The 24,760-nt window shown below is 37.1% G+C and overlaps 3 protein-coding genes across 4 annotated transcripts in view; all 3 read left to right on the top strand.

The window, feature by feature from the left end:
* Window positions 1–3,022, top strand: part of lrfn2b (leucine rich repeat and fibronectin type III domain containing 2b) — a 51,151-nt gene extending 48,129 nt beyond the window's left edge. For both annotated transcript variants that reach the window (XM_087813215.1, XM_087813214.1), the window contains exon 5: window positions 1,014–3,022. In XM_087813215.1, coding sequence (XP_087669341.1) covers window positions 1,014–1,977 — 964 coding nt within the window. In that variant the 3' untranslated portion in view covers window positions 1,978–3,022. The remainder of the gene's footprint in view (window positions 1–1,013) is intronic.
* Window positions 3,023–10,314: 7,292 nt separating this feature from the next.
* LOC148062086 (ankyrin repeat domain-containing protein 9) lies at window positions 10,315–13,108 on the top strand. Its single transcript, XM_087812656.1, has one exon. The coding sequence runs from the start codon at window positions 10,809–10,811 to the stop codon at window positions 11,655–11,657; it is 849 nt and encodes a 282-aa protein (XP_087668782.1). The 5' UTR covers window positions 10,315–10,808; the 3' UTR covers window positions 11,658–13,108.
* Window positions 13,109–18,125: 5,017 nt separating this feature from the next.
* On the top strand, window positions 18,126–21,060 carry olfcb1 (olfactory receptor C family, b1). Its single transcript, XM_087812829.1, has 5 exons — window positions 18,126–18,330; window positions 18,515–18,806; window positions 18,917–19,762; window positions 20,212–20,427; window positions 20,697–21,060. The coding sequence occupies exons 1-5, from the start codon at window positions 18,131–18,133 to the stop codon at window positions 20,826–20,828; spliced, it is 1,686 nt and encodes a 561-aa protein (XP_087668955.1). The 5' UTR covers window positions 18,126–18,130; the 3' UTR covers window positions 20,829–21,060.
* Window positions 21,061–24,760: the final 3,700 nt, after the last annotated feature.

The following is a 24,760-nucleotide window of genomic DNA, read 5'->3' as shown; positions in this document are numbered from 1 at the left end:
CCAAGATCATTCCTAAAGTGATAGTTTCATCCAAAATTCAAACTTCTCTAATTTTCTACTCACCCTCATGTCGACTAAGGGTTGGGATTATTTTCATTGCTGCTCAAAGTAATGTTTTCTTTTTTAGAGTTATAGACAAAAATGTATATCCATTGGAATGAAGGAATTGACAAGCGATATAAATAGGATGTACTCCTGGTAAATATCGTAAGCACTTCCAGAGCGCATACATTCTATTGTCTACACTGGAAGCGCTCACAATATTTATGTATCGCTTTTTATTCTTCAAACATCATAAATGGTCTTAAATTAAAGGCTAATTTAATTTTTCCGGAACAATTTGTCCTCTTGTCAATACAAGATGGACATTACAGACAAGGATCATGGAGGTATTTGGATGTTTTTAAACGTCTTTTCCGAGGAGATGAAGATGAAGACAACTGAACATTTGCTTAATTGAAATAGATTTTTGTCTATAACTCTTAAAAGGAAAAGATAAGACTAAAAAGAATCCCAGCCTTTAGACAAAATAAGTGTGAGTTTGTTTGCTATAAAAAGAGACAAATGATTTATTTTTTAGATTTAGTTCTGTTGTTCTGAACATATTCACAGAAATGTTGTTCTGTAAAACCTTAATGAAATTACTCTTACCTGGTCCAAACATCTGTGAGAGGGACCATAAAGTTTGGTTGCCGTGGAGACCAGCCAGAGGTAAAAGATTAGGTAGTCAGGTCCCTGGATTCCTTTTCCAGCTTTTGGGACATGGAATGTCTTTTCTGGAATTGCCCAGGGTGAAAGCGGCAAGCTATAACTTTGCTGTACATTAGAATTTTACCCCAGTAGGTGATAGAGTAGCTTTCTTATTAAGCAGGTATAGGTCTTTACTTTCTGCACCTACACACTGAACAGCATTGTTCCCAACCATTTGCTTGTTTTTTTAAGTTATATGCTATTATTGTACTGGATTCAATGCCTCAATTTATATTATTTTAATGACTACTCTCTACCTGCAGGATGATTCCAGCCTCCAGCAAGACCTTTCTGGTTACAAATTTGGTGTCTGGGAGAAACTATGATTTGTGTGTACTGGCTGCCTGGGATGACAGCGCAACTACACTCACTGCCACTAATGTTGTGGGCTGCACACAATTCTCCACCCTAGAGGACTACGCTCAGTGTCGTTCTGTATCCAGTCAACTAGTTGGAGGCACCATGATCTTAGTCGTGGGTGGCATCATCGTGGTGACTCTACTGGTGTTTATCTTCATCCTCATGTATCGCTACAAAGCCACCTATGACGAACCTGCAACTGGAAAGATAACCAGCGTCAGTAACACCCACTCACAGACGAATGGTGGACGATTCGGGCAAAATGGAGTCTTGATTCCCCAGTCTCAGCCACAGCCTGAACCTAAACTCCAGGCCAAAGTAACACTGCAGGATGAGGTGGTAGAGTTCAAGTGTGGTTCCTTACAGAGCAGCCTCACCTCCTCATCTTCTTCCTCCGGCTCCACAATCGTGGGCTCTTACAGCCCAAACAGCACGCTTGCAAACATTCTAAGATCAGCTCCCACCATTCCTCGCACTAATCTGGACAACCTCCTGGGGGCTTTAACCTCGCTGGAGCTGCGAGGGTCTACGGGCCGGGACCAGGCGTACCCAAGTCACACTAACAAAGTGGTGGAAAAACCACCCACAGACCGCGAGCCGTTGCTCAGCAGGACAATGGACTCACGTTTAAGCCGACTGCTCTTGCTTCCTTTAGACTCAAAACCAAAACGGAGCAAGTCTTTTGACATGGGAGATGCATCAGCAGCGCCTGAGTTGTGTAGTAAGTCACGCAGACTTAGCAGTATCTGGACTAAAAGAAGCTTCTCTGTAAATGGGATGCTTCGACAATGTGATGAGGACGCGGAAACATTGGGTAGCGAAGGGACTGTGGATAGTTCTGAATGGGTGATGGAGAGTACTGTGTAGAACACCTGATACTGACACTGATAAGTTTCTGTTCTGCATGAAAAAACTCACCGTTTTTCCCACCACTGACTTTCCAAATAAGCTTTGATATTGTTGACTGTACAGAGACATGATCAGAGCCTGACAAGTTCCTATGTTCTTTTATATATACATATATAAAGATTCTTTAAAAATATTGTAATCTACAAAGTGTTTTTTAGTTTTTTTAATTATATATATATATATATATATATATAAATATATTTACTTTAAATTCAGATAATATATTTAAGAAGTCACCTGCTCCTTGTCAACTCTTGTACTGTACTGTGAGGATGAAATACCAATCATGAAGAAAAAGAGTAAGCCAAATGACTGAGGATGTCCCAAGATGAGATTGTGTATGTGTGATTTAGTTGTATATTAACTGTGTCTATCTTTGTTTTGTTTTTTATGGATACACAAATTATTGTTATTATATATTTTTTATAATTTGTATTCGCTTTTCTACATTTTTCTTTTGCATAACATGGTCCAGGTAAGTCTAGGTTGGAATTGCATTTTTATAAACAGGAAGGGCAGCAGCATTGATGTTAAGATTTCTAGAAATAAAGCATGTAAAGTTAAAAACAAAAGCAAAAACATGTCCTGTAAAAAGGAGTTTCATTTTCACCTTAAGTGTGATTGCTTTTTGAAACTTGGACTAGCATACTGGAGTGAGTCAATCTTTTCAGTAGTGTCACCTATACAACAATGGATGTCACTCTTGAGAACCTCCTGGTCAAACTGTCAAGGGACAGCACTGTGCTTACATTAAGCAAGTCGATTTGGAACACAGCTTTTTTTAACAATCCATTTTTTTCATAACTGAACAGAATAACTGAGCAGTTAATTTAACAGCGTCACCATTCCTGGGCAGTCAAAAAGCAAGAGCTGCAAAAACGTTTTTTCATCAGGTATGTACAGGTTGTATGATATTGCTATTTCAATATAATGTATGGGAGAGTTGGTTTGTCATTGTTTTAGTGCTCTGAAATAAAATAAAATTATACAGGAAGACCGCTTCCATCATTTTCCTTTGTTGTGGTGTTTTTTATTGCTTATATGATTGAATGCCTTTAACTACACTAGACCATTGCTACAGATATTTAGATTTTAGGATGAGCAACACATGGTGTCTGGTACAACTGGGAGATTGTCAAACAGATGCAATGAGACAAAAAGGTAAGTTTTTATTGCTAAAATAATCACAGGACAAAGACTGCTCTGACTAAGCTTTTTCACCTTTGTCCATGATTTGATGTAAAAATGTTAAAATGCTTTGATTTGCCTTTTCTCGAGGATTTGAGGTGTATGCTGAAGTTGGCATCAGCTCTGTCTTAGGAAGTGGGGAGACTCTTGAGCCAATATGATTTCTCGGCTAGAATCACAACCAGGGACAGGAAATTATAGTTTTTGGCAAATTCCCAAACCAAAAAGAAATTTCCAAATGTTTTTATTAACCCTGCCATAGTAGTCGCTGAAGCATATTTATTTTCTAAAGTAATGATAAGATCTTGGCCAACAACCTTCTTCCCTAAGTAAGAGCATTGAAGAAGGGTCGTGGCTGAGTCTCCCAGCATGACGACTCGAAACAAACAGCCAGGGAATCTAAATTTGGCTCCGTAAGAAGCATCTCAAGGTCCTGGTGTGGCCTCGCCAGTCTTCAGAACCCAAGAGAAAATCTTTGGAGCTGAAAGTCTGTATTGCAAAGAGAGAGCAGAGCTGGCCTACACTTAAATCTAGAAATCGGTAGACAAAAACCTCTGATCTCTGTAATACCAGACAATGGTTTCTGTGCCCAATAATAACGTCTGTTTTTCGGATGTATTAGACACTTGTGTAGTGCAATAAAATGCATTTGAAATCATACATTGAAGTGTATCTTTTTCTTTCATTTGGGCCCTAGCACAGATTTTATTCAGGACACAATCTCCATAAATATTCACATTATTCAGCAAGAGAATGTCAAAAAACAACTTTTAAATTCTAATCAAAACTTTTAAAATGTCACACAAGATCTCAATGTCAAGACCATAAGTCAAATGAAAACACCTTGGTGCTGCAAGGTGTTGATGCCAATTCTGTTTTTCCATGAAGAAGGTCTCCATTTTGTGTTACTGGATGAAGATATAGACCCTTCAAACTGTAGGTACTTTTTTGGTATTTTAGAAAGGAATTTGATACAATTATAAACAAGGGAATTTTATTAAAACACTTAAATTGACCACAGGAGTTGGGTCTACATTTAAGTTCTCTGCCTCATCACCTCTTCACATTATTCTTATATATTCAGTCAGTACAGTTGTTTGAATTTAAATAGTTTAAAACTTTATTTTCTTATAGCATGAATTTGGCGGTACAAGTTAGTTATGTATGGAACTGAATGGTTGACTTGGAAAATGTGTTCAGACTCAGATTAGTCTAGACTCAAGGCTGATGACAAATACATAGAGATTTATTATTCATCAGATTTTCTTAGAAAACCATACCAAAATGGAGCATAGCTAAGAAAAAGGAAAATAAAGTGTACAGAGTGGTGGGTGAAACAGACATGTACACAGCAAGGGCGGCACAAACTCCCCAGACAAAGGGTTAAACAATAACTCAGTAGTTTTAACATTAATTTATGGAGGACTTTGACAATTCAGGTGAAATCACCAAAAGTTCACACTCAGGACCCCCTTTTCAAAGGTTTTTGAAACTGTGTTTTGGTGATTCTGTCACATTGAAAATGTAATAAATGCGAGATCCAATAAAATAGTTCAATTATTTTTCCCCTTCCGTCACCACGTAAAACATAAAAATACATATAAATTATACACAGAATGTAAACCCGAATGTTAATCCTAATACCCAGTTTATCAATTTGAAACGAGCTAGAAGCAACACTGACCCTGTGTGGTGAAATGACAGTACTGCATCTGATATGTCCTCATCAGTGACGCAGACCTTTATGAACTCATACGTTTGTTTAGTGCTGACACTTTTATTCAAAGCCGGGAATGTTGAGGTGGTTATATTAATTCCAATGAGTGTGTGTTTAAACTTGCCTTGTCCACTCTGTGGTTTGAACACATCACGAGCTCCCCAAGTCTTGATGTCAGTGTCTGATGTGTGATATCTCCTTTAATTTGAATGCTGACGAATACACCTTTTTAACAGCTCAGGTGAGACATGTTCACAGTTTTAAAATATTATAGACTCTATATCACATGCGTTAGTTACACACCACACTGTTAAACCCTATTATAGACAGAGATTAAAACCCAATAGTGATAAAGTTAAAAATGTTCTACTATTATCTTCTTTCAAAAGATAATTTTGTTCACAATTTAGTTAGAAAACTTACCAGACATCAAATTTTAACTCAATAATTCAGCATATTGAGCAATTAAAATGTGAGGACTATTGATAATATTTGACATCAGTGTTTTATTGTTTTACAATTTTAGTTCATTTTATTCATATTTTTGAAGGGAAGCCGGAGTGCCCGTGGAAAACCAAAGTCTTGGCAAAGGAGAACTCACTCAAAGAAAGGACTCTGAACCTGGAAACTTTGAAGCAACAACAAAACCACTTCATGCAGTCTATTTATCGTCATATTCGTGCTTTGTATTTTCACTCAATATTAGTTTGCCTCCTCCTATATTTTACATCAATGGCTTTCTTCATATGGCTCCATATTTCTAATGGATAGTTTATCGTAGTCATAGTTTAAAAAGGGCATTTTTTTGTTTAAGTTAAGTTAAATATTGTCCAAGTTATGATTCGAAATATTTACTTTTCAGTGCAAAGGTCCTTATGAACTTTTGAAAATGTAGATCTATATACATTTTGTTGGGCACAACTGCTTGTTAACTTAAATTTCTAACCAGCCAATCACAGGGCAGCAACTCAATGCATGTGGGCATGTAGACATGGTCAAGACGATCTGCTGTGGTTCAAACCGCGCATCAAAATGGAGAAGAAAAATGATTTAAGTGACTATGAACGTGGCATTGTTGTTGGTGCCAGACGGACTGGTCTGAGTATTTCAGATACAGTTAATCTCCTGAGATTTTCACGCAAAACCATCTCTAGGGTTTAAAGAGAATGGCCCGAAAAAGAGAAAATATCCAATGAGCGGCAGTTCTGTTGGTGAAAATACCTTGTTGATGCCAGAGGTCAGAGGAGAATGGCCAGACTGGTTCGAGCTGATAGAAAGGCAACAGCCATAGCAACAGATTACTATAGATATTTAATGAATTTTGATAAATATATATATATATACAGTATATATATAAGTGTGTATGTTTCATCTGCAATAAAGATGTTGCTTATGTTTGTTTGCACTTTGTTGCCAAACACCAGAGTTACACATCATAAACCAGGGCACAAGAAACACAGAAATTCGAGTAAATTGCAGCTAAACTACAAGCTTTTTTTGTGCAATAAATTAAGGGGGAACAAAACAACAGCAAATCACTCAAAGTATTGGCCAGGACAGCTAACAGGGAATACTTGAAGCCGAGCCTCAACAAAGTGTGCTTTTGATTCATGCTCAAGAGAGCACAGATGCCACAATTATGGTGCAGCTGTTCATTTTTTCGCTGTATTGAGGAGCCACTTGATATGATGAGACTTAAAGGCACGACTATGGGTAGAGATTATTTTTGAAGCTGTGTCTGAGGCAGTTGAAAAGATGGGGCTCAAATACGACAGTCACTGTGCAGTAACAACAGATGGGGCTCCAGCCTTCAAACTAACAAATGGCATCACATAAAACAACTTGATTCTCTCAAGAGACGCAACACAGGAAGAAACATGAGCTCATTCAGATGTGTAATGTACGTTTGGACAGATTATTTCTTCAGAAGTGAACCTGGAGTTGTGTCAGTGGCTGAAGGACAGATTATGGAGGCAATAAAAACAAATTTCTAAAATTATTTGAGCTCATTTACTACTATCTCTGGCTATACGGGAGCCAAGATTCATACACTACACTACAAACTGTTTTATAAACACACTGTTGAGAGAACTTCACTTGAGGGTCACGGTGACCAGTATAAAATGAAATAATAAAACAGAAATCAGGCTCTGGCTCAGCATATTTGGTCTGTGATTCGTACTCCTTTCTCCTGCTATATTTAGACAAGTTAACAATATGGTCTGTGTTTTTCTCGGTAGGGAAGTTTTGACAGCATGGAACCGGGAAGTTTAGAAATGATGATAGGTTAGTTGTTACATTAATCCAAAATAACTTGACTGGTGTGCATCAGTGAGTGGAAGTAAGAGTTTTTTTGTGTTATATTGGATAAGCTGTAAATGTTTGTTTTTATCTTAATTAAGATGTTGTTACATATTTGACTCCAAAAGTCGGAGTTGGTGCTCATGGAGAGGTCTTTATCCCATTTTGAGGTTGGTATGCACATAGAGGTAGGTGTATGCCTGGTTCAGGACCGAATATATTCTGGATATTATTTTCTTTGTGCTGGGGATGCTTAGTATTTTATTCACTGGAATGGAATCTTCTGACGAAATATTTTTTCTAATTATTTGTAAAATTGAAGAATGCAATTGAATGTATTCTAAAAACGTCTGAATTTGTCATTAAATTTATCTACAAGTTCAGAGAAGCCTTTGAGCAAGTTTCCTTGTATATTGTGTTACAAGTGTAACACCCTTTTCTTTCCTGCTGCTGAAGTTTATCATTTTTTTGTTGATAGTGAGATCTGGGTTCAGCCAGATGGGTGAGCGGATTAAAGGGGCTATTTTTTGGGAGTTTGTGATTTTTAAGTAAGTAAGTAATGGTTATTTGTAAAGCACCGTTCTAGACCGGGCACAAAGTGCTGTAACAAACAAAAACAATACACAGTTAAAATATATACTTTAAAATATCCAGACACATAAGACGAAGGATTTCTCTCCTCTGGTCCGGAAGTGTGTGAGGAACCATCAGCACATTCTGATCACATCAGATCACTGATGTAAAGAGGAGCCTGACCATTAATAGCTCTGAAAGTAAGAAGGTTGTCCGCTAAGCCTTTAAGGTTCTATTTATGGTTTAAAAACATTAGTGATTTTTAATAGTCTGTGTGATAAATGGAAGATCTGGTAGTAGCAACAGTAGTTACAATGAGCTTGTTCTGTATCAAGCCAGGAAGAGTCAGACTTTTGGATCATTTGTAATGTAATGTAGTAAGTAGTTTTGTAATGTAGTTAATTTGATTCTTTATTTTTCCAATAGACTTTGTTAACTGCAGGGTTTAGAAATTTGAACCAAGAACAGTTCAGAGTGATGGGAATCATCATGAATAGAATTTATTTTTGGCAGAATTTACATTTTGACTGTTTCTACTCTAAGTGATAAATGTAATATTGTCCAGCGATTCAGGTCATCCTGTATCCTTTGAAGTAGTGGAGAGAAACAACTCTGATAAATTAGAGGATATGTAAATTGATAAATAATTAATGTTTTCTACTGTTAGACAGTGTGGAGAAACCTTTTCCTTATGGAATTGCAAACTCAAGTTCATTCAATTAATCAAAAAAAGCACAAGAGCAAAATGGATGAAAGGAGGGGAGAAAGGGACATTATATTTTGAACATGTAGCTAGAGCGCGGCAACAAAGACATCAAACTGTAGAACTACAAATGCATTTCCAAGAATGTACTCACAAAGGATTGTTCAAGGTCAAGATATAACTACAAAAAACAAAATCTTTCCACAGAAGCCGCCGTGAATGTATTTAATCGAATTCATTCCTGGATTCCAAACATTGGATTTATGTGAATCAGGACTGAAGACTGAGATTTTGATTGTTTAAAATTGGCCTGTGATAAATCACCAGATACGGACGGACTTGCAACAAACGAATGGTTCTAATGGTGTATAAATGACAGTCACGAAGCGTGAAACTAAATTTAAACAAAAAACAACCAAATATTTTCATGATTGGAGACCAATTATTTAATTTTGCACTAAAATGTTTTTTATAAGAAGCAAGACACTAAATCTGGCTTTTTAAAAAAAAAAGGTAAATTCAAAACAATGCAAGACTTTTATTAGATCAGATCGATTGCAGTGATGGTATATTTCAATTCATATTGCTTATTATTATATAGGGTTATACATATCATATTATGTTTAATGCTTTTGATTCTCTCGAGCCTCTCGTATCGTCTTAAACGTCCCTCATATCAACTGTTAGAGTTCTTTAAATTCCAGTGCCATGATCAAATTTGGAGTATTTTCAGTGTCTGTAGAATTATATTCCATATATTTAAGTTGCCATGTTAGGTTAGCCAAATGCCCTCTGATCTTACATGTAAGTACAAAAGTTGCGATATCAAAGACTTTGAAATAACGTCCACAGCATCAAAGTCAAATCCATTACAAATATAACCAAGTTTACCCTACTGTGTACAGTTAGTTGAAATATGACACATGTTTCTAATCATTTGATATTGTGTCACAAGTAACAATAGTTAGTATATTAATTGCCAAATAAAACAACACTTACAACAATCTAATATTAACTGTTAAGACAAGGATTGACAGGCATTTACTTCTAAAACTACTTTTAAAATGTGTATTATTTCATCCTTGTTTAATCAAATATATTTAAAAAAGCCAATCTGGTCAACAGTATAACATTTTGAATCTACAACTACATATATTGTATGTTCAAGTATTTAACATATTTATGGTGAATGTGTGATAACCTTATGAAATAAGTGTCACGATCCTAAAAAGTAATGTTTGCTATTTTCATGTAAAATCGAGTTTTGACGATTAGTACAGCATCTAGTGACCCTATGGAGCCGCCATAGCAAACATGGCGGATCGGGAGATATCATTGCGCATGCGTGCCCAATGTCACTGCTCGATTTCCGACCCTGTGCCAGATTCCTACCGTGATTCATTTTTGTGACGCCATTTGCTTCCCTGCGTCACAAATATGCATTTTCACGCATTTTCGAGTTGTTGGATACATCTAACGTTGAGCCATTTTAGATTATTTATTAACGTTGCCGAATACAGTGAAATACGGCCACATTTAAAAAGAAAAAATAGAGGAATATAGCATTTGTGTAACTTTTCTGGACTGGGTGTTGACTTTACGTTTATTCTAATGATTTCACACGGGTGTTGTTACAGAGCAAATTCTATGAAATAGTCGCAATTTTTACATGATTATTTTTATAACATTAACTACTAAACGTTTAATACGTTTTTTAATGACAGCGACTGTTAAACGTCTTATTCGAAATGCCGTATTTCAATGTTAAACATTGATTTTGCTAAAACTGATCACAGAAAAATATATTATTTAATCAAATCGTAGTATTAGTAGGTGTTTTTTACTTATCAATGATGATGTTGGTTTTTGTAAGGTAAGGTAAGGTAAGGTAAAACTTTATTGATCCCTCAGGAGGTCTCCTTTTTCCAATAGTCAATACATACAGCAATTTAAAAAAAAATCAAAAAATCAAAATAAAATAAGAACAAGAACATTAAGAGAAAGAACAAGATGACACAAAAAACAATTTCCCGAAGGAGAGGGATCGATAAAGTTTTACCTTACTTTACCTTAACTGCATGAAAACGAGAATATGTGTCAATAAAGTTTTTTTCTGCTTCTGTTTCCTTGTGCAGCACGCATGCGCAGCAGCTCCACACTGCAGCACTGGAATGCTAGAGAGCAGAGGTCGCACACTGGACCTCTCATGGAGACCCCTGAGCTCCAGAGTCACCCTCACTTCTAACCATGACTTCCATCGAGTCCGGGCGACGTTGCTGAGCCGCGGGGACGTGTTGAGTCATTGAAATGGCTTCGACGACCGGGTATCCGGAGCACCATCGGAAATCCTTGTCGCTGCTCTTCTACCGGGCGGTCCGGGACCTGAAGCCGGTCTGGATGTTGGAGGAAATGCGGACCATGGAGACCTTCTACCGGGGAGAGAACTCCAGCCTGCGGACGTACACGCCCTCGGAGGCGCTGCTCTACGCCATTGTCCACGACCACCAGGCGTACGCCCAGTACCTGCTGAGCCAGTACACCGAGGAGGCTCTGGCCGAGCCCGGGGACCGCTTCTGCTGCTGCGCCTCTCCCGCCCCGCACCTGTCCATGGCGGTCCGCTACGACCGGCGCCACATCCTCGGGCTCATCCTCCACGAGGCCCACCGGGTCACGAGCACCCCGCCGTACGCGGACCGGGCCGGGTGTTCCCAGGAAGGCAGGACTCCTCTCCACCTGGCCTGCGAGCTGCAGCGGCCGGAGGCGGTGCTCATGCTGCTGGTCCGAGGCGCGTCTCCGGTGGCGGAGGACACCCGCGGCCTCACCCCGCTCGACGTGCTGCTGGAGAAGCTCGCGGACTCGGGGGTCCAGGGGGGGACCGAGGAGCGGAGGCAGTGTCTGGAGAACCTGCTCGTGTTCATGCCCCGGGTGGGGTTTAAGATGCAGGCGCAGCTGAGCAGGGAGCCGGAGCGCTGGGTCAGGGTGCTGGGCGAGGAGACGGTCCAGTACCTGGCGGGCAGGAGACCCCCGTCGCTGTTCCTGGTCGCGATGCGGACGATCCTCACTCAGCTGAGCCCCGAGAGCTTCCCTGAGAACCTCCACAACCTGCCCATCCCCTCCTGCCTCAAACCCCCGGGTCTACCCGAACAAACGAACTGATGGTGAAGAAACACTTGAGGGTTGTTAAGGGAAACCAATAGCCATATGTTTTTATTTCGCAAACCAGAATATATATATATATATATATATATATATATATATTCATATTCAAGCACTGCTGTTTTTATTACGAAACTTGTTCTATTCCTGTTTTGAGCAAATAATAATGGATTTAAGGCACGTTTCAAATGAAATGTTTAAATAAATCAATTACAAAATGTTTTATTGATATTTGCAGAATGGGTGCTATCTAAATGTGTTCTGGCAAAATGGTCTCTGTATTTTGTTTAAAAAAAGGGAAATGTTAACATGAGTCAATAAAAACTCTGCATCAAGGTGTTGGCGCCCAACCAAATAGTTTTTGCCTCATTCAATTTCTTTCAGATGGAAATAGTCCTAATGGCTGCATAATCTGTAAAGAATGTTTTTGGCAATTGCTGCTACTTTCTGGAAAGCCACACGTTTACATGCTGTCATAGAATTTGTTTGTATTGTATTTACTTTTTCCTTGGCACCAAGGCTTACCAGAATGTGGTCAGAAATTGACACAACTGAGCCAAGCAATTCGTCCTGGAGATAAACAACCCTCCAGGGATTATTCCACCACTGCATGTCTCATTTAGAGTTGCTCACACAAGTGCCTATTTCCCCCTTTTTTAATCTGGAATCTTCGTGCAAGTCCACCCATCTACCACTTTGTTTGTTAGAGGCCTTGGAAGTCCACACGTCTCCTTCTGAATAGTTTGAAACTTAAAAGTGTCTGCAAACATTTGACACATTTCAATTTTTCTCATTTAGTAAATGTAAATCATTTTTCATAATCCTATCTAGCATAAACATTTTTAATATTAGCCAACATAGAGTCAAATATAAATCCTGAATTGCAGTGAGGACTGAATTTTGTCACCCTTTTATATTGATCTGCTTGGTACTAAATATTCCAATAAATAATAATAAACAAGTTTTTACTATTTAAAAAAATAATAATCTATTCCTATAATCATCTGGTATTTCGTGAGTTCGGGGGCAGGAGTGGAGTGAAAGTATCTGGATGTTGGTTCTATGTTAGTCTTTGTATCCTTTGTCTTTGTTGTTTTTCTTTGACCTATGTTCTTTATCTTTATCTTTAGACTTAGATTGTGTCATCTTGTTCTTTCTCTTTATGTTATTGTTCTTATTTTATTTTGATTTATTTTTTATTTTTTATAAAAAAATGCTGTATGTATTGGCTATTGGAAAAAAACAATTTCGATCAATAAAGTTTTACCTTGCCTTACCTTACCTTATTTCTGTCCTTCGGTATTTGATAATGTTTTACCCTCCTCCCATCAATCATGTTATTAATCTCAGGGAGTTTACTTCACCTCTTTTTTGGACGATAAAAGTTCTTTATGTAATAATTACCCCTTCCTAACATCCAGCTTTACGGAGACTTGTTAGGTGGAATTAATAAATTTAGATCATATATTGTGCATCTTCTTTTATTCTGTCGCAACGAAAGTTTCTTTGTGTTTCCAACACCAGCAAAAATGGTTTCTTACATGTTATCTGATGCTACTATAATGATGAACTGTTATACACTTTGAGGATGCTCAAGTAGTCATTTTAGTTTTGTTAACCAAAGGAATGGCCGGTGGTAGTGGAACAATGGTTGCCATACAGCTAAGTCATCAATTCTGAATTGGAGTATAATTGTGGTTTCCTGTTTTGTTTTTGAAAGCCCAGTAGATGTCGCTGCCGTTTAATAATATGTTTCGAACGACAACAACAGCATGCTGCAACCTTGAGCGAATACAAACCATATTCAGAATATTTTAAGTTGTTACTAAAAGTATAAAGCTCGACCTACAAATGTACTTATTATAATTTGTATTTTTCCTTTCTTCTTTTAGTACGAAATCCTCTCTCTGCTTGTGTTCCCTCCTTGATCCGAGACTCTGAAAGGATTTCTCCAGTTAATGACTAGGTTAAAACTACCCACTCACAATTACATCTATATATATACACTACATCTAGCATTAATATTAGGGAAATTCTCTCTTTATACCTCAAGATCAATTTTCCAGACAAGTTATCTCAAAATATAGCTCTAGTCTAGGAATTAGCTTTCTCCGGGTACCTATGGCCTGGAAACAGTTTCACCAATACTCATTTCTAGGTAAGACTACTTGAAACCAACCCCCCAATAGTTATGCACTATATAAAATACATTTTAATTCTAATTTATTATGTAATTAATCATGATATATTTCATTCTGAATTGCCTGGGTCATCATGTTGATCTGCTTGGTGCCAGATATTCCAATAAATAAATAATGATAAATTACTGAAATAAAGGTTTTATCAATAAAGAAAATTAATTCCTATAATAATATAATATAAATAATATTCCTACTTTAATCTGATATCTCTGTCTTTTGGGCTTTAATAATGTTTTACTTTCTGCAAAAAATGTCAGCCATAATTCACGTTGTTAATCTCAGGCTCATTTGAACATCTCTTGTACTTGCCAAGAGTTTGCGGAACTTCTTTTTCAATGACAAGATTTTGCTGTAAAAATCGCCCTATTTAACACTTTTTAAAACCCCTTTGATTGTGACTTCTAAAAATCAAGCTTAACGCAGCCTTGTTGGGTGGAATGAATATATGTAAGTTGATTTATTATGCATCTTGTTTTATTATTTTGTTATGTTCTGTCACCTGTCACACATGTTATCTGATGCTACTTTGATGATCCTCTCACATTCTTCTCGATAGATCGATAGCTATATAGATGGGTAGAACAACTAAGGCCAGATGGTGGCTTGTATTTTAATTCAAAAACAAACTTTTATTCACTTTGAGGAGGTTCAAGTAGTCAATTAAGTTTTGTTAACCAGACAAAGGAGCACCTAGTAGTGGAACAACAGTTGCCATACAGCTAAGTCATCAATTCTGAATTGGAGTATATTTAATTGTGGCTTCCTAATTTATGTTTTTCTTTCTGAGAGCCCAGTAGATGGCGCTGCCGTTTTATACTATGTTTCGAACGACAACAACATCATGTTGCAACCTTGAGCGGATGCAGACGACATTCAAAATATTTTAAGCTGTTTCTAAAAGTATAAAGCACGACTTCCAAATGTAATTATTAGTATTATTTCTTTCAGTAAGATATCAATTGTTTTGTTAGCTTCTGTACCATCTTCCGTCACATGACTCTTATAACGTTTCTTTAGTTAATGACTATGAAACTACTCATTCATAAATGTATATGAACACTAAATCTAGCATTAATCTTAAGGAAATTATTTGTTTACATTTCCGTATACACAGGATCATTTTTTCCGACAAGTTACATTAAAATATAGCTCTAGTCTAGAAATGAGCTTTCCCTGGATACCTCTGTGGCCTGCAAACAAGTTCACCAATACTAAATCCTAGATAAGAGAACTTAAAATAAATGTTGAAATCATAATGCAGTGTAAAACATACATTTTAATTCTAATTTATTATGTCAGTATTTATGATACATTTCATTCTGAATTTTGCTTGGTCACCCTTAAACTTGATCTGCTTGTGCAAAATAATAAATAGTAAAATAAATAAATAATAATAAACTACTGAAAATAAATGTCAGCTGAGCCCTTACAGCTTCCCTGACAAACCTCCACAACCTGCCCATCCCCTCCTGCCTCAAACCACCGGTCTACCTGAACAAACAAACTGATGGTAAAGAAATACTTGACGGTTATTAAGGAAAACTAAACGCCATATGTTTTTATTTCGCAAACCAGAATATATATGTATATTCAAAAACTACTGACGAGTTTCCAGAAATTTGTTTTATTCCTGTTTTGAGCAAATTATAGCAAATTTAATGATGTGACCTCGTATAAAGTTGTTCTCTAGATGAAAGGGTTAGGGGTTTGATGAGGACTATTCAAACGTTTCATATCTTTAAAGTTAATGATAAACACTTTGTGATTTTATAGTTTACGTACAAAAAATACAACATCCTGTGTTTGCAAACAAACCCAACATCCAACTGAGCAAACAAAGTCTAAGAAACAGTGACATGTTCTGTTCCACTAACAGATCAAAACTGGTAGGACAAGTAAAAGAATTGTTGGATTCTTTCTCCAAGTGTGGGGAAACAGAAACAATGTCACGGACACGAACAGAAACACAAACATGTTCCCTCCCACAACTGGTTCGTAATCACAAATGTCCAATTCTAACACACACACACACAAACACAACACGTGTGTATATACACATGCAAATAAGTCCCTACTCTCACACAATCTGGCGTCTTACTGATAAAAAAAATGCCAACAGCAGGTTGAGGATCAACTAAGGCCAGGTGGTGGCCACCAGAACATCCTTCCGTCTTGGAGAAAAAACAAGTCATCGGAAGCAGATTAAAAGTGGGGGTGTGTTTACCAGGAATCAGACAGCTTGGTTCGGTAAGCAAGTGGATATTTGTTGTGTGATGCACAGATGTAAAGTGGGCGTGATCATTTGTTGAGCTCAGTTCAGTTATCTTCAGTGTGAATGTGTTTTCTTCAAGCTGTAATTAAAATAGTCTACTCTTACTATTACTATAAATACTCTTCTATTAATCATCTAAAGACCAAGATTTGGCTGTAAATCAATATTCAACATATAGAAACTTTAAATTTAAAGAGCAACCAATCTGTTGATTTAAGTGTGTCTTATCTAGATCTTGGACCTCTATTGTACTTATCAGTATGTGTCTGTTTGTACAAAACTTAAATGGTCTGTAAACCCCTATATACTCCAACCACACCCACTATGCTGTGATTGGTCAAACATAAAGATTTGTCACCATGCATAATGAATCACAAAAGTCTCCACCTTAAAGGGACTTGTTGTATAAACAAAGCAGGGTGTTCTTCGTCTTTTCATCGTCATCAATTCATCAATCTTGGAAAGGAGAAACACAGGAAAGTTGGCTTTTGTCATTATTTGGCCTTTAAATGAACATTTTAAAAGGATAACAGGAATTGGAAACAGAATTATATCTTTCCAGTTTGTCTAGAAGGAAAAAAAACTAAAAGTTGGAATATTTTCTTGAATTTTCAAGCCAGTCTATTTTGAAAAATACAATTTAAATATATATATATATATATATATATATATATATATATATATATATATATATATATATATTTAATGAAGCAAGTAAACGCCACCTCTAACCTTGATAAACACTAACTCATATAAGCTTGTGTTTGTTGAAGACCTTTGGAGTACGATAATTAAGGCTTGTGAAACTGGGATGAAACTATAAAAGCAACCTACCAGCTCTGTTACCTTAAAAAATATTGAGATATGTAAACTCTATCATTCTTTCTCACTTGGATAAAAGTCAAATGTGTGTCTTTAAACCAGATCTTAATTGTTTTAAGTAAAATAATTAAGTCAGATTCGTGTCCAGACACGTCATCACATCAATAGAGGTGTGATAACGTGTCTAATAAATATCTAATCTTATTAATCTGACTGTACGACTGTAATTGTTATTTACAGTAGGGAAGTTCAGAGCAAAGAATTCCTCACAGTTTAAAGCTTTTCATCTTTGCCTATTACAGTTTTATTTTCAACTAACTGGTGTCTTAATAGGAGTTTTACAAAATTTAGTACATTTTCTATAAAAAAAAAAAAATTCTGAAATTCTGTATGTGTTGCACTTTACTACTGCTTATTATTTTTTTGACAATAATATAATAACTTAGCTTATTGGTCAAAACTGGGCCTTGGACATGTCTAGAAAAGTAGTTGATGTCATGAAACCATCACCAATCCAATTAAAATAAATTCCTAAAATGTTTATGAATACTTGTATTTATGTTTACAAATGTTTCACTTCCAAACGTGTCATTTAATTAATCGCACAAGCTTCCGGACCAGAGGAGAGAAATCCTTCCAGGCTGTTGCTCCTAAGCTTTGGAACCATCTTCCTCTCCCTCTACGTTTCATGGAGTCTACTGACTCCTTCAAGAAACATCTTAAGACGTTTTTATTTGTGAAGGCTTTTCCCTGATTTCATGGGACTCCTATGTTTGTCCTATGTGTCTCTGCCTTTTAAAGCATGTATTATAGCTGTATATTGTTTTTGTTTGTTAAAGCGCTTTGTGACCCTGGTCTAGAAAGCTGCTTTACAGATAACTTTCTTTCTTACTTACTATTTATTTTCTCTGTGTCATGCAAACTTCAACTTAATGGTTCAACTCTTCAATCTAAATATACATTTAAATGAAATGAAGAAAAACGTGATGCTCCACAAGAAATACTTGGTACTTCCCTGTTTGAAAAAGGAATGCACACAAGTTCCTCATTTCTCTCGGGGAAATACAGAGAAGCTCGAGTATATTGTGTCCTCTGAATAACAGGTTTTAAGCTCCTCCCAAATCATGTGCAAGAGGATAAAAATGCCGCATGCTTGAGTGTTTACCACTTTAGCCAAGATGAGATGCCTCTTTATTTTGTGGTGTTTGCTGCCAGCCATGCTGATACTAGGCTGCATGCCTACTCCAGTGAAGGCATGTGACACGATTTGTGGGGCGCAGGCGCCTGGAGATATAATTATTGGCGTATTGCTTCCCTTCTATCGAAAGGTGGAGTCACTTCATGAGCGAACTTCACCTGATGGCTTCGTATGCTCAGAGTGAGTAAACCTAATTACATTTTTATTTTATTTTCGTAATAATAGTTGTACAATGATGGGGCACTTGAGGGACAGTTTCCAAATAATTATAAATTTAGTAAATTAACTGTTGTTATTGTAATAAAACAAGATCATTTGAAAGTACAAACATGTGAATTTATTCAACTTGTTTTGCTCTTTTCAGTTTTGACATGGTGTCTTTTTTGCATTCCTTGTCAATCATTCATGAGATCGAGAAGGTGAATGCAGAGAGAGTCCTTCCCGGACTACAACTTGGATATATCATCTGTGACACATGCTCATATGCAAGCAAAGCATTAGAGAATATAGAGCATATGTTGAGACTGAACATCTTGCACGAGTCAAACTGTGACCACACAGAATACAGGCCGGTGGTCAAGGCTATTTTAGGAGCCCGGTACTCGGAGGTCACTGTGGCAGTAGCACGACTGTTGAGTGTCTATCTGCTTCCTCTTGTAAGTAAGCAGTTTTAAATATTTATTCCTTATTCTGTCTGGATCATAAACAAAAAAATAAAACCGCATTTAACCGCATGTTCTCAAAGCCTGTGTCTGTATCTTTTAAGGTGAGTGCCAGCTCCTCGTCTCCAGCTCTGAGTGATAAGACAAGCTATACATCTACTTTGCGCACAATTCCCAGTGATGTCCACCAGACAGAGGCTTTGGCCAAAATCATGGACTACTATGATTGGAACTGGGTAGGAGTGGTTTATGGGGATGATGATTATGGTAAAGCTGCCTTTCAGAGTTTCCAGAAAAATGCAGAAAAAAACAACGTGTGTTTGGCCTTCCAAGAGGTCGTGCCTCATTATCTAGGGCACCAGGACAGCACTCATCGAATTCAAGATGTCGCGGATAAGATCCGCTCTTCTGCTGCCCGTGTAGTTCTGCTCATTCTGAAGGGACAGTTGGTTGAGCTTCTCTTTCAAGAAATGATTCGAACAAAAACATCGAGGGTTTGGATTGCAAGTGATGCCTGGTCCAGAAATAGAGAACTCGCCCATATGAAAGACATTAACCTAGTTGGGGACATCTTGGGATTTTCCTTTGTTGCGCGCAAAAACGAGCCTTTTGACAAATACCTTCAGAACCTGAGAGTAGCGCCGGGCAGCAACAACAACTTTATTGAAAAATATAAAAACCTGAGGTTCAATTGCTCCTCAGAATGTTACTCCACAAAGCGTCCATCCTACTGTCCAACACTTACTCAGCAAGAGGAGTCCGGATACACTTGCAGCATCAATGACCCCCAAGGACAAAATGACGACTATCTAACGAAATATCTGGACTCAAGTGAAGTGCTCTCCGACAGGATTTCGGTGTGGGCAATCACTCATGCACTAAAAAATCTGCTGAAATGCAACACATATGAATCTAAATGCAGTGGAGAAATTAATTTCCCTCCGTGGAAGGTAAGAACTAGATCAAATATTCTTCTATAACATCTTGACCAGGTACCTTACAGTTCCTGTACATAAAGTTTTTTAGTTACATAGAAACAAGAAATCTACCAAAATTGACTATAAGACTAATTATCATTTTGAATCAGAAGTGTTTCTTTCACCACAGTCAGAAATATGTAGCATAGATGTGGAAAGCCAATAAAAATACAGTCACGGCATTGATGAAGGACTGGTCAGAATGGTCATGGAGAAGCTACAGACCATCACCAGAACATCTGGCTGTAAATAGCGTAGTTGTTCATCATTTGACAATCTGTGCAAAATGCATGTTAAATTGTGGCCATCCTTGTTTCTGTCTTAATACTGTCTTAGAGTCAGTTTTCTAGAACATCTGCACACTAACATAGATGGAACCAAACAAATATGTGTAGATAATGTATGTGTTCCTGTCCTTGCAGCTTCTACAAGAACTAAAGAAAGTTAAATTCCAGTTTGAAGGCGAGGAGTACTATTTCGATGAAAATGGAGATTTTGTCAATGGATACGATCTGTTAATATGGGAAAAGGAAGGGAAACATAGAAAATTCACAAGAGTCGGGCGATACCATGTAAAGGATGGAGAAATTGAACTGGACACACTCAGCTTAACCTGGATTTCAACTGGTCAAAGTGTGGTAAGTCATTATGCCTGATGTTCTATTTGACGTCATTTATATAATTAATGAAAAACATGAAGAGATGGACTTTCTGTAGTTCATGTAGTTGGAGTCTGTGTGTGGTTTCCTGAGGATGGGGTGGAATAAAAAAAAGAATCACTGCTTTTGTCATCAATATGGATTCTAACGATTCTAACGTCTTTATACTGTGTATCATATTCAAAACTGCATTTATTTCTTGAATATGTTTAAACAACTCTCTTTCATCTTCCCTGCCCTTTATTTAGACGCCTCAATCGAAATGTTCTGACAGCTGTCCAAATGGGTCCTTCAAGAAGATTTTAAACGTGTCCTGCTGTTACAGCTGTGCATTGTGTCTAGAGGGGACCTACTCAGATGAAAGTGGTAATATTTGTTAATTTAAGTATTGTAAAGTGGTTCCACAAGTTAAAGTATAGAATAATTTGTTTATTGAACTGTATACTTGTTAAATGATCTTTCTTTCAGACCTTGCTGACTGCAAGCCATGCCCTAATGGAACTTGGTCCTTGAAAGGTCGGAGTAAATGTGAGCCAAGAACAGAATCTTTTCTCCAGTGGCACAAAGCATATCCTATTGCAATGGTGTCTGCAACAGTTTTGGGCATTTTACTGTTGTTTTTTACACTTATAGTCTTTTTATTGTACAGAGATACCACTCCGATGAGAAAGGCTGAAGTAAGACTGTCTTGCATAATGATGGGCGGTCTCGCAGTGAGCTTTGCAAGTGTCATATGCTTTATGGGCAAACCCAGTTTACACATTTGCCGAGCACGACAGTTTATGTACGCTTTGGGCTTCACCCTATGTGTGTCGTGTATCCTGATAAAAGCCTATCGTACCTTCCTAGCTTTTCTTCCATTTGGCCAAATCACAAGTAGTTGGCTTTATAAGATCTATAAACCACCTGCCATTATTATTATAACAGTGGCTCTGCAAGGTGTCATATGTTTATTATGGGTAATCTTTGATTCACCTGACATTGACGATACACCACCATCAGCCCAAAGCATGAAGAAAGTTTTCCAATGTAAAGAAGGAAAAACATTTTTTGGGTTTGGAATAATGCTAAGCTACATCGCCCTGTTAGCTTTATTTGGATTTCTGTTGGCTTTCAAGGGGAGGAAGGTCCCTCAGGAATTCAGTGAAACAGGCTACATCATTTTTAGCATGCTGATGTATCTATTTGTCTGGGTGTGTTTCATCCCAATCTACATTACCAACAAAGAAGAGCGTACTCCTGTTCAGGCCTCAGCCATTCTAGTATCCACCTATGGAATCATCTTCTGCCACTTCCTTCCAAAGTGCTATGAGGCATTCTGGGGTTCACCCACAGACACAATGGCAAGAATTCTTAGGAGATGGAGAAACGATGGCAATTCCCTCTCTGACCATTCAGGCCCAGAATCAGGCAGCAACACAAATGCGTCCATACAAAATTTGGGAATTGACACAGTGGTAAATATTTCACAGAATCCAAGTAATACCAGCCTTGCTGACTCAGGGATTATCTTTGATGAAGAAAAATATAGTAATGAGGGCATGCCAAGAACAATTATCAAAAGGAGAAAAAGGAGCACCTCCATTTAGAGTTTCAGTTAGGATGTGAATTAAAATGTGTTTTAGATAGATAGAATAAATATAGAATGTTGTATTCTGTTTTATATTTGTACATATTGACAAATGCATCCTTTTATTTATCAGACATATGGCTTGATTTTTTTCATATCTTGGACAGTGAATTGATTTTTTTCTTGACCAATTTAACAAATAAATACAATAAATGTCACTGATTATGTTGAACAGCTTTTGTCACTATATTGCTTTGAACCCCTTTATGCATGAGTCTTATTATTAAAGTCTCACATCAACCATTCCTTCCCATTGTTTAGCTATTGTAAGTGAAAAGGACAACAAAAGATGAAAAAAATGTTTATTGTGTGTGTTATAATGTTAATAAATGTATTTCTAATATTGTGTGTTGTACAAAGAATATTTGTATTCACGTACAATGTACGAAAAAAGTACAAATGCCTTCAGGTCTCCTTGACCCCAACACAAGGGTTAAACTAATACAACAAAAACTTTAAGTCCCAGGCAGCATTTTTCTTACATTATTCATTTAAATGATTTATTTATACCTAACACTACATTATTTATACTAATAGAGTTTCTCTGTGTTTACATTAAATAATACAAAAAAACATAACAAACTTTATTCGGATCATAAAAACTTGTAAGACTTAATGAATAACTTAAATAATGTGTTCTTCACTAATTTAGTAATTCTAAAAATAAAAACCCAACCCTCATCCAAATTTAGTAAACCAAATATTGAATCAAAGTTCACATCATAATTAATTTAGTTTCTTGTTTTAAAACAAATAAAAAATAATGAATAATGAACATAACTTCTGAGAGCCTTCATAAATTACACCACAGCCTAGCTTTTAATGTACTGATCTTGTGTGATCCCTTACTGCATAGTTTGATTTTTTTAATCTTGAATTGCTGTTGCTATCTTGCAAATGCAGATTCATTGCAAAAATGCATCGTTTAAAAATGGAAATAAAAACCGGTCAAAAGCACTGACGAGATAAAGAATGTTTTATTTTTCGATTTGACATCCACGTGATGTATTTAGTGTTGGTTGTTTATCTGTATGAGGAACATGTAGTCACGTGCAGGTTTGTCATAGATCGATCTCTGTGACATGAAGTCATTGAAGAACTGAGGATTACAAAGCTCTGCTTTTGTATCACCAATGTTTTTAATTTGTTGTTCCTTATTGTTCACTCTAAACTGAAAGAAGCTATAAACGTAGTTTTAATATAAAAGAAAACAAATTATGTTTTTTCCGAGTACACAAACCGAGCCGTTGTTAAGTTGATCATTAATTTCTAAATTTTTCTTTATATCTATTATTTTGATTTTTTTTAATTGCCTTTCACATGGAAGATGTTTTTTTTTTTTAAAGAATGAAATAACAAAGAGTTTAATCCTTGTGTTATCTCAGGGTCAAGGTGATCCAAAGGACCAAAAGAATTGCAATTGCTTTATCCATTGTGTTGCTTCAACCTACGACCTCCCTGACTTCCAGAAATATATATGCAGTGGTGGAGGTTGTTCCCTCTTACCCTTCAATTCAATTCAATTCAATTCAATTTTATTTAAAGTGTCTTATCATAACAAAGTTATCTCAAGACACTATACAGTTGAAATAAGACTACAGTTGATTAAGGAAAAATAGATCCCAGCAATTCAACAAAGAGCAAGAAACAAAACACTGTACAGTGAGCAATGGCGAGGAAAAACTTCCTTTTAGAAGGCAGAAACCTCGAGCGGAACCAGGCTCATTGTTGACGGCCTGCCGCTTTGACCGGCTGGGAGGAAGGATGGGGGGGTAGACAGATGGATAAGGAGAGGAGTGAGGGAGGATATAGTGAGAGAAAAGAGGAGAGTGTAGGAGAGTCCATGGGGGTGCTGGAGAGAACTCGGGATCTGATGACGTGGTGAATATCCTGGATCAGCAGCAGCTCTGGAGGTGGATCCCTGGATCTTCAAAACAATAAGTTTCCTTCAAAATGCCATGTAACAATTTTTCAGAATAGTGCACCAGTTGATTTGTGATTGTTGGTATCACAATGTCATCTTAACTGTTACAGGAATTACTTCCTCCATTTGGTTTAAGTGACATCACAATAGTCTAAATGGAGATGCATAAGCAGATAGGTTAAGATTTTTACGGTAAAGTGGCGTGACGAGTGAGTTTCCCCAAACTTATCTTATCTCAACATCAACAACTGTGAGAAAATGAGGCACTGACTAAGGGTGTTAGATTGTGTAGTATTCTGCTGATGTTAATTGTTTTGTTATTTAACAAAAGCAAAAGTCTAACATAAGAGCGGCAAAAGGCACAAATATTGAGGCACAAAGGCAGCGGCCAACTACCCTGACTAAACATTAGAGAAAGACTACAAAAGTTCAATACACAAACTCAAAATGCTGCAAGATTATGGTGGACACAGGAGGGTTTTACACACACAATCAAGAGATCAAGGGCTAGACGACGAAACAGGTGACACGGATCAGAGCAATCCAATCATGAGCACAACAACATGACAGAACACACAAGGATTGGGGCTTCACAGTAAAACCAGGAGGTGAGACATGATGGCACGTATATGACACATGTATGTTTGTGATCATGAATTCCACATTAAGTGCCTTCAAACTGCTAATGCAAAGAATGCTTGCATTTATATTAATGAATTGTTTTTTTTGTTGTTTTTTTTACTTCATTTTGTGTGTGT

The sequence above is a fragment of the Callionymus lyra genome, chromosome 17 (assembly GCF_982586985.1).
Source record: "Callionymus lyra chromosome 17, fCalLyr1.hap1.1, whole genome shotgun sequence".
Classification (NCBI taxonomy): domain Eukaryota; kingdom Metazoa; phylum Chordata; class Actinopteri; order Syngnathiformes; family Callionymidae; genus Callionymus; species Callionymus lyra.
Note: the sequence above shows the minus strand (reverse complement) of the source record. Positions and strands in the feature narration are given on the sequence as shown.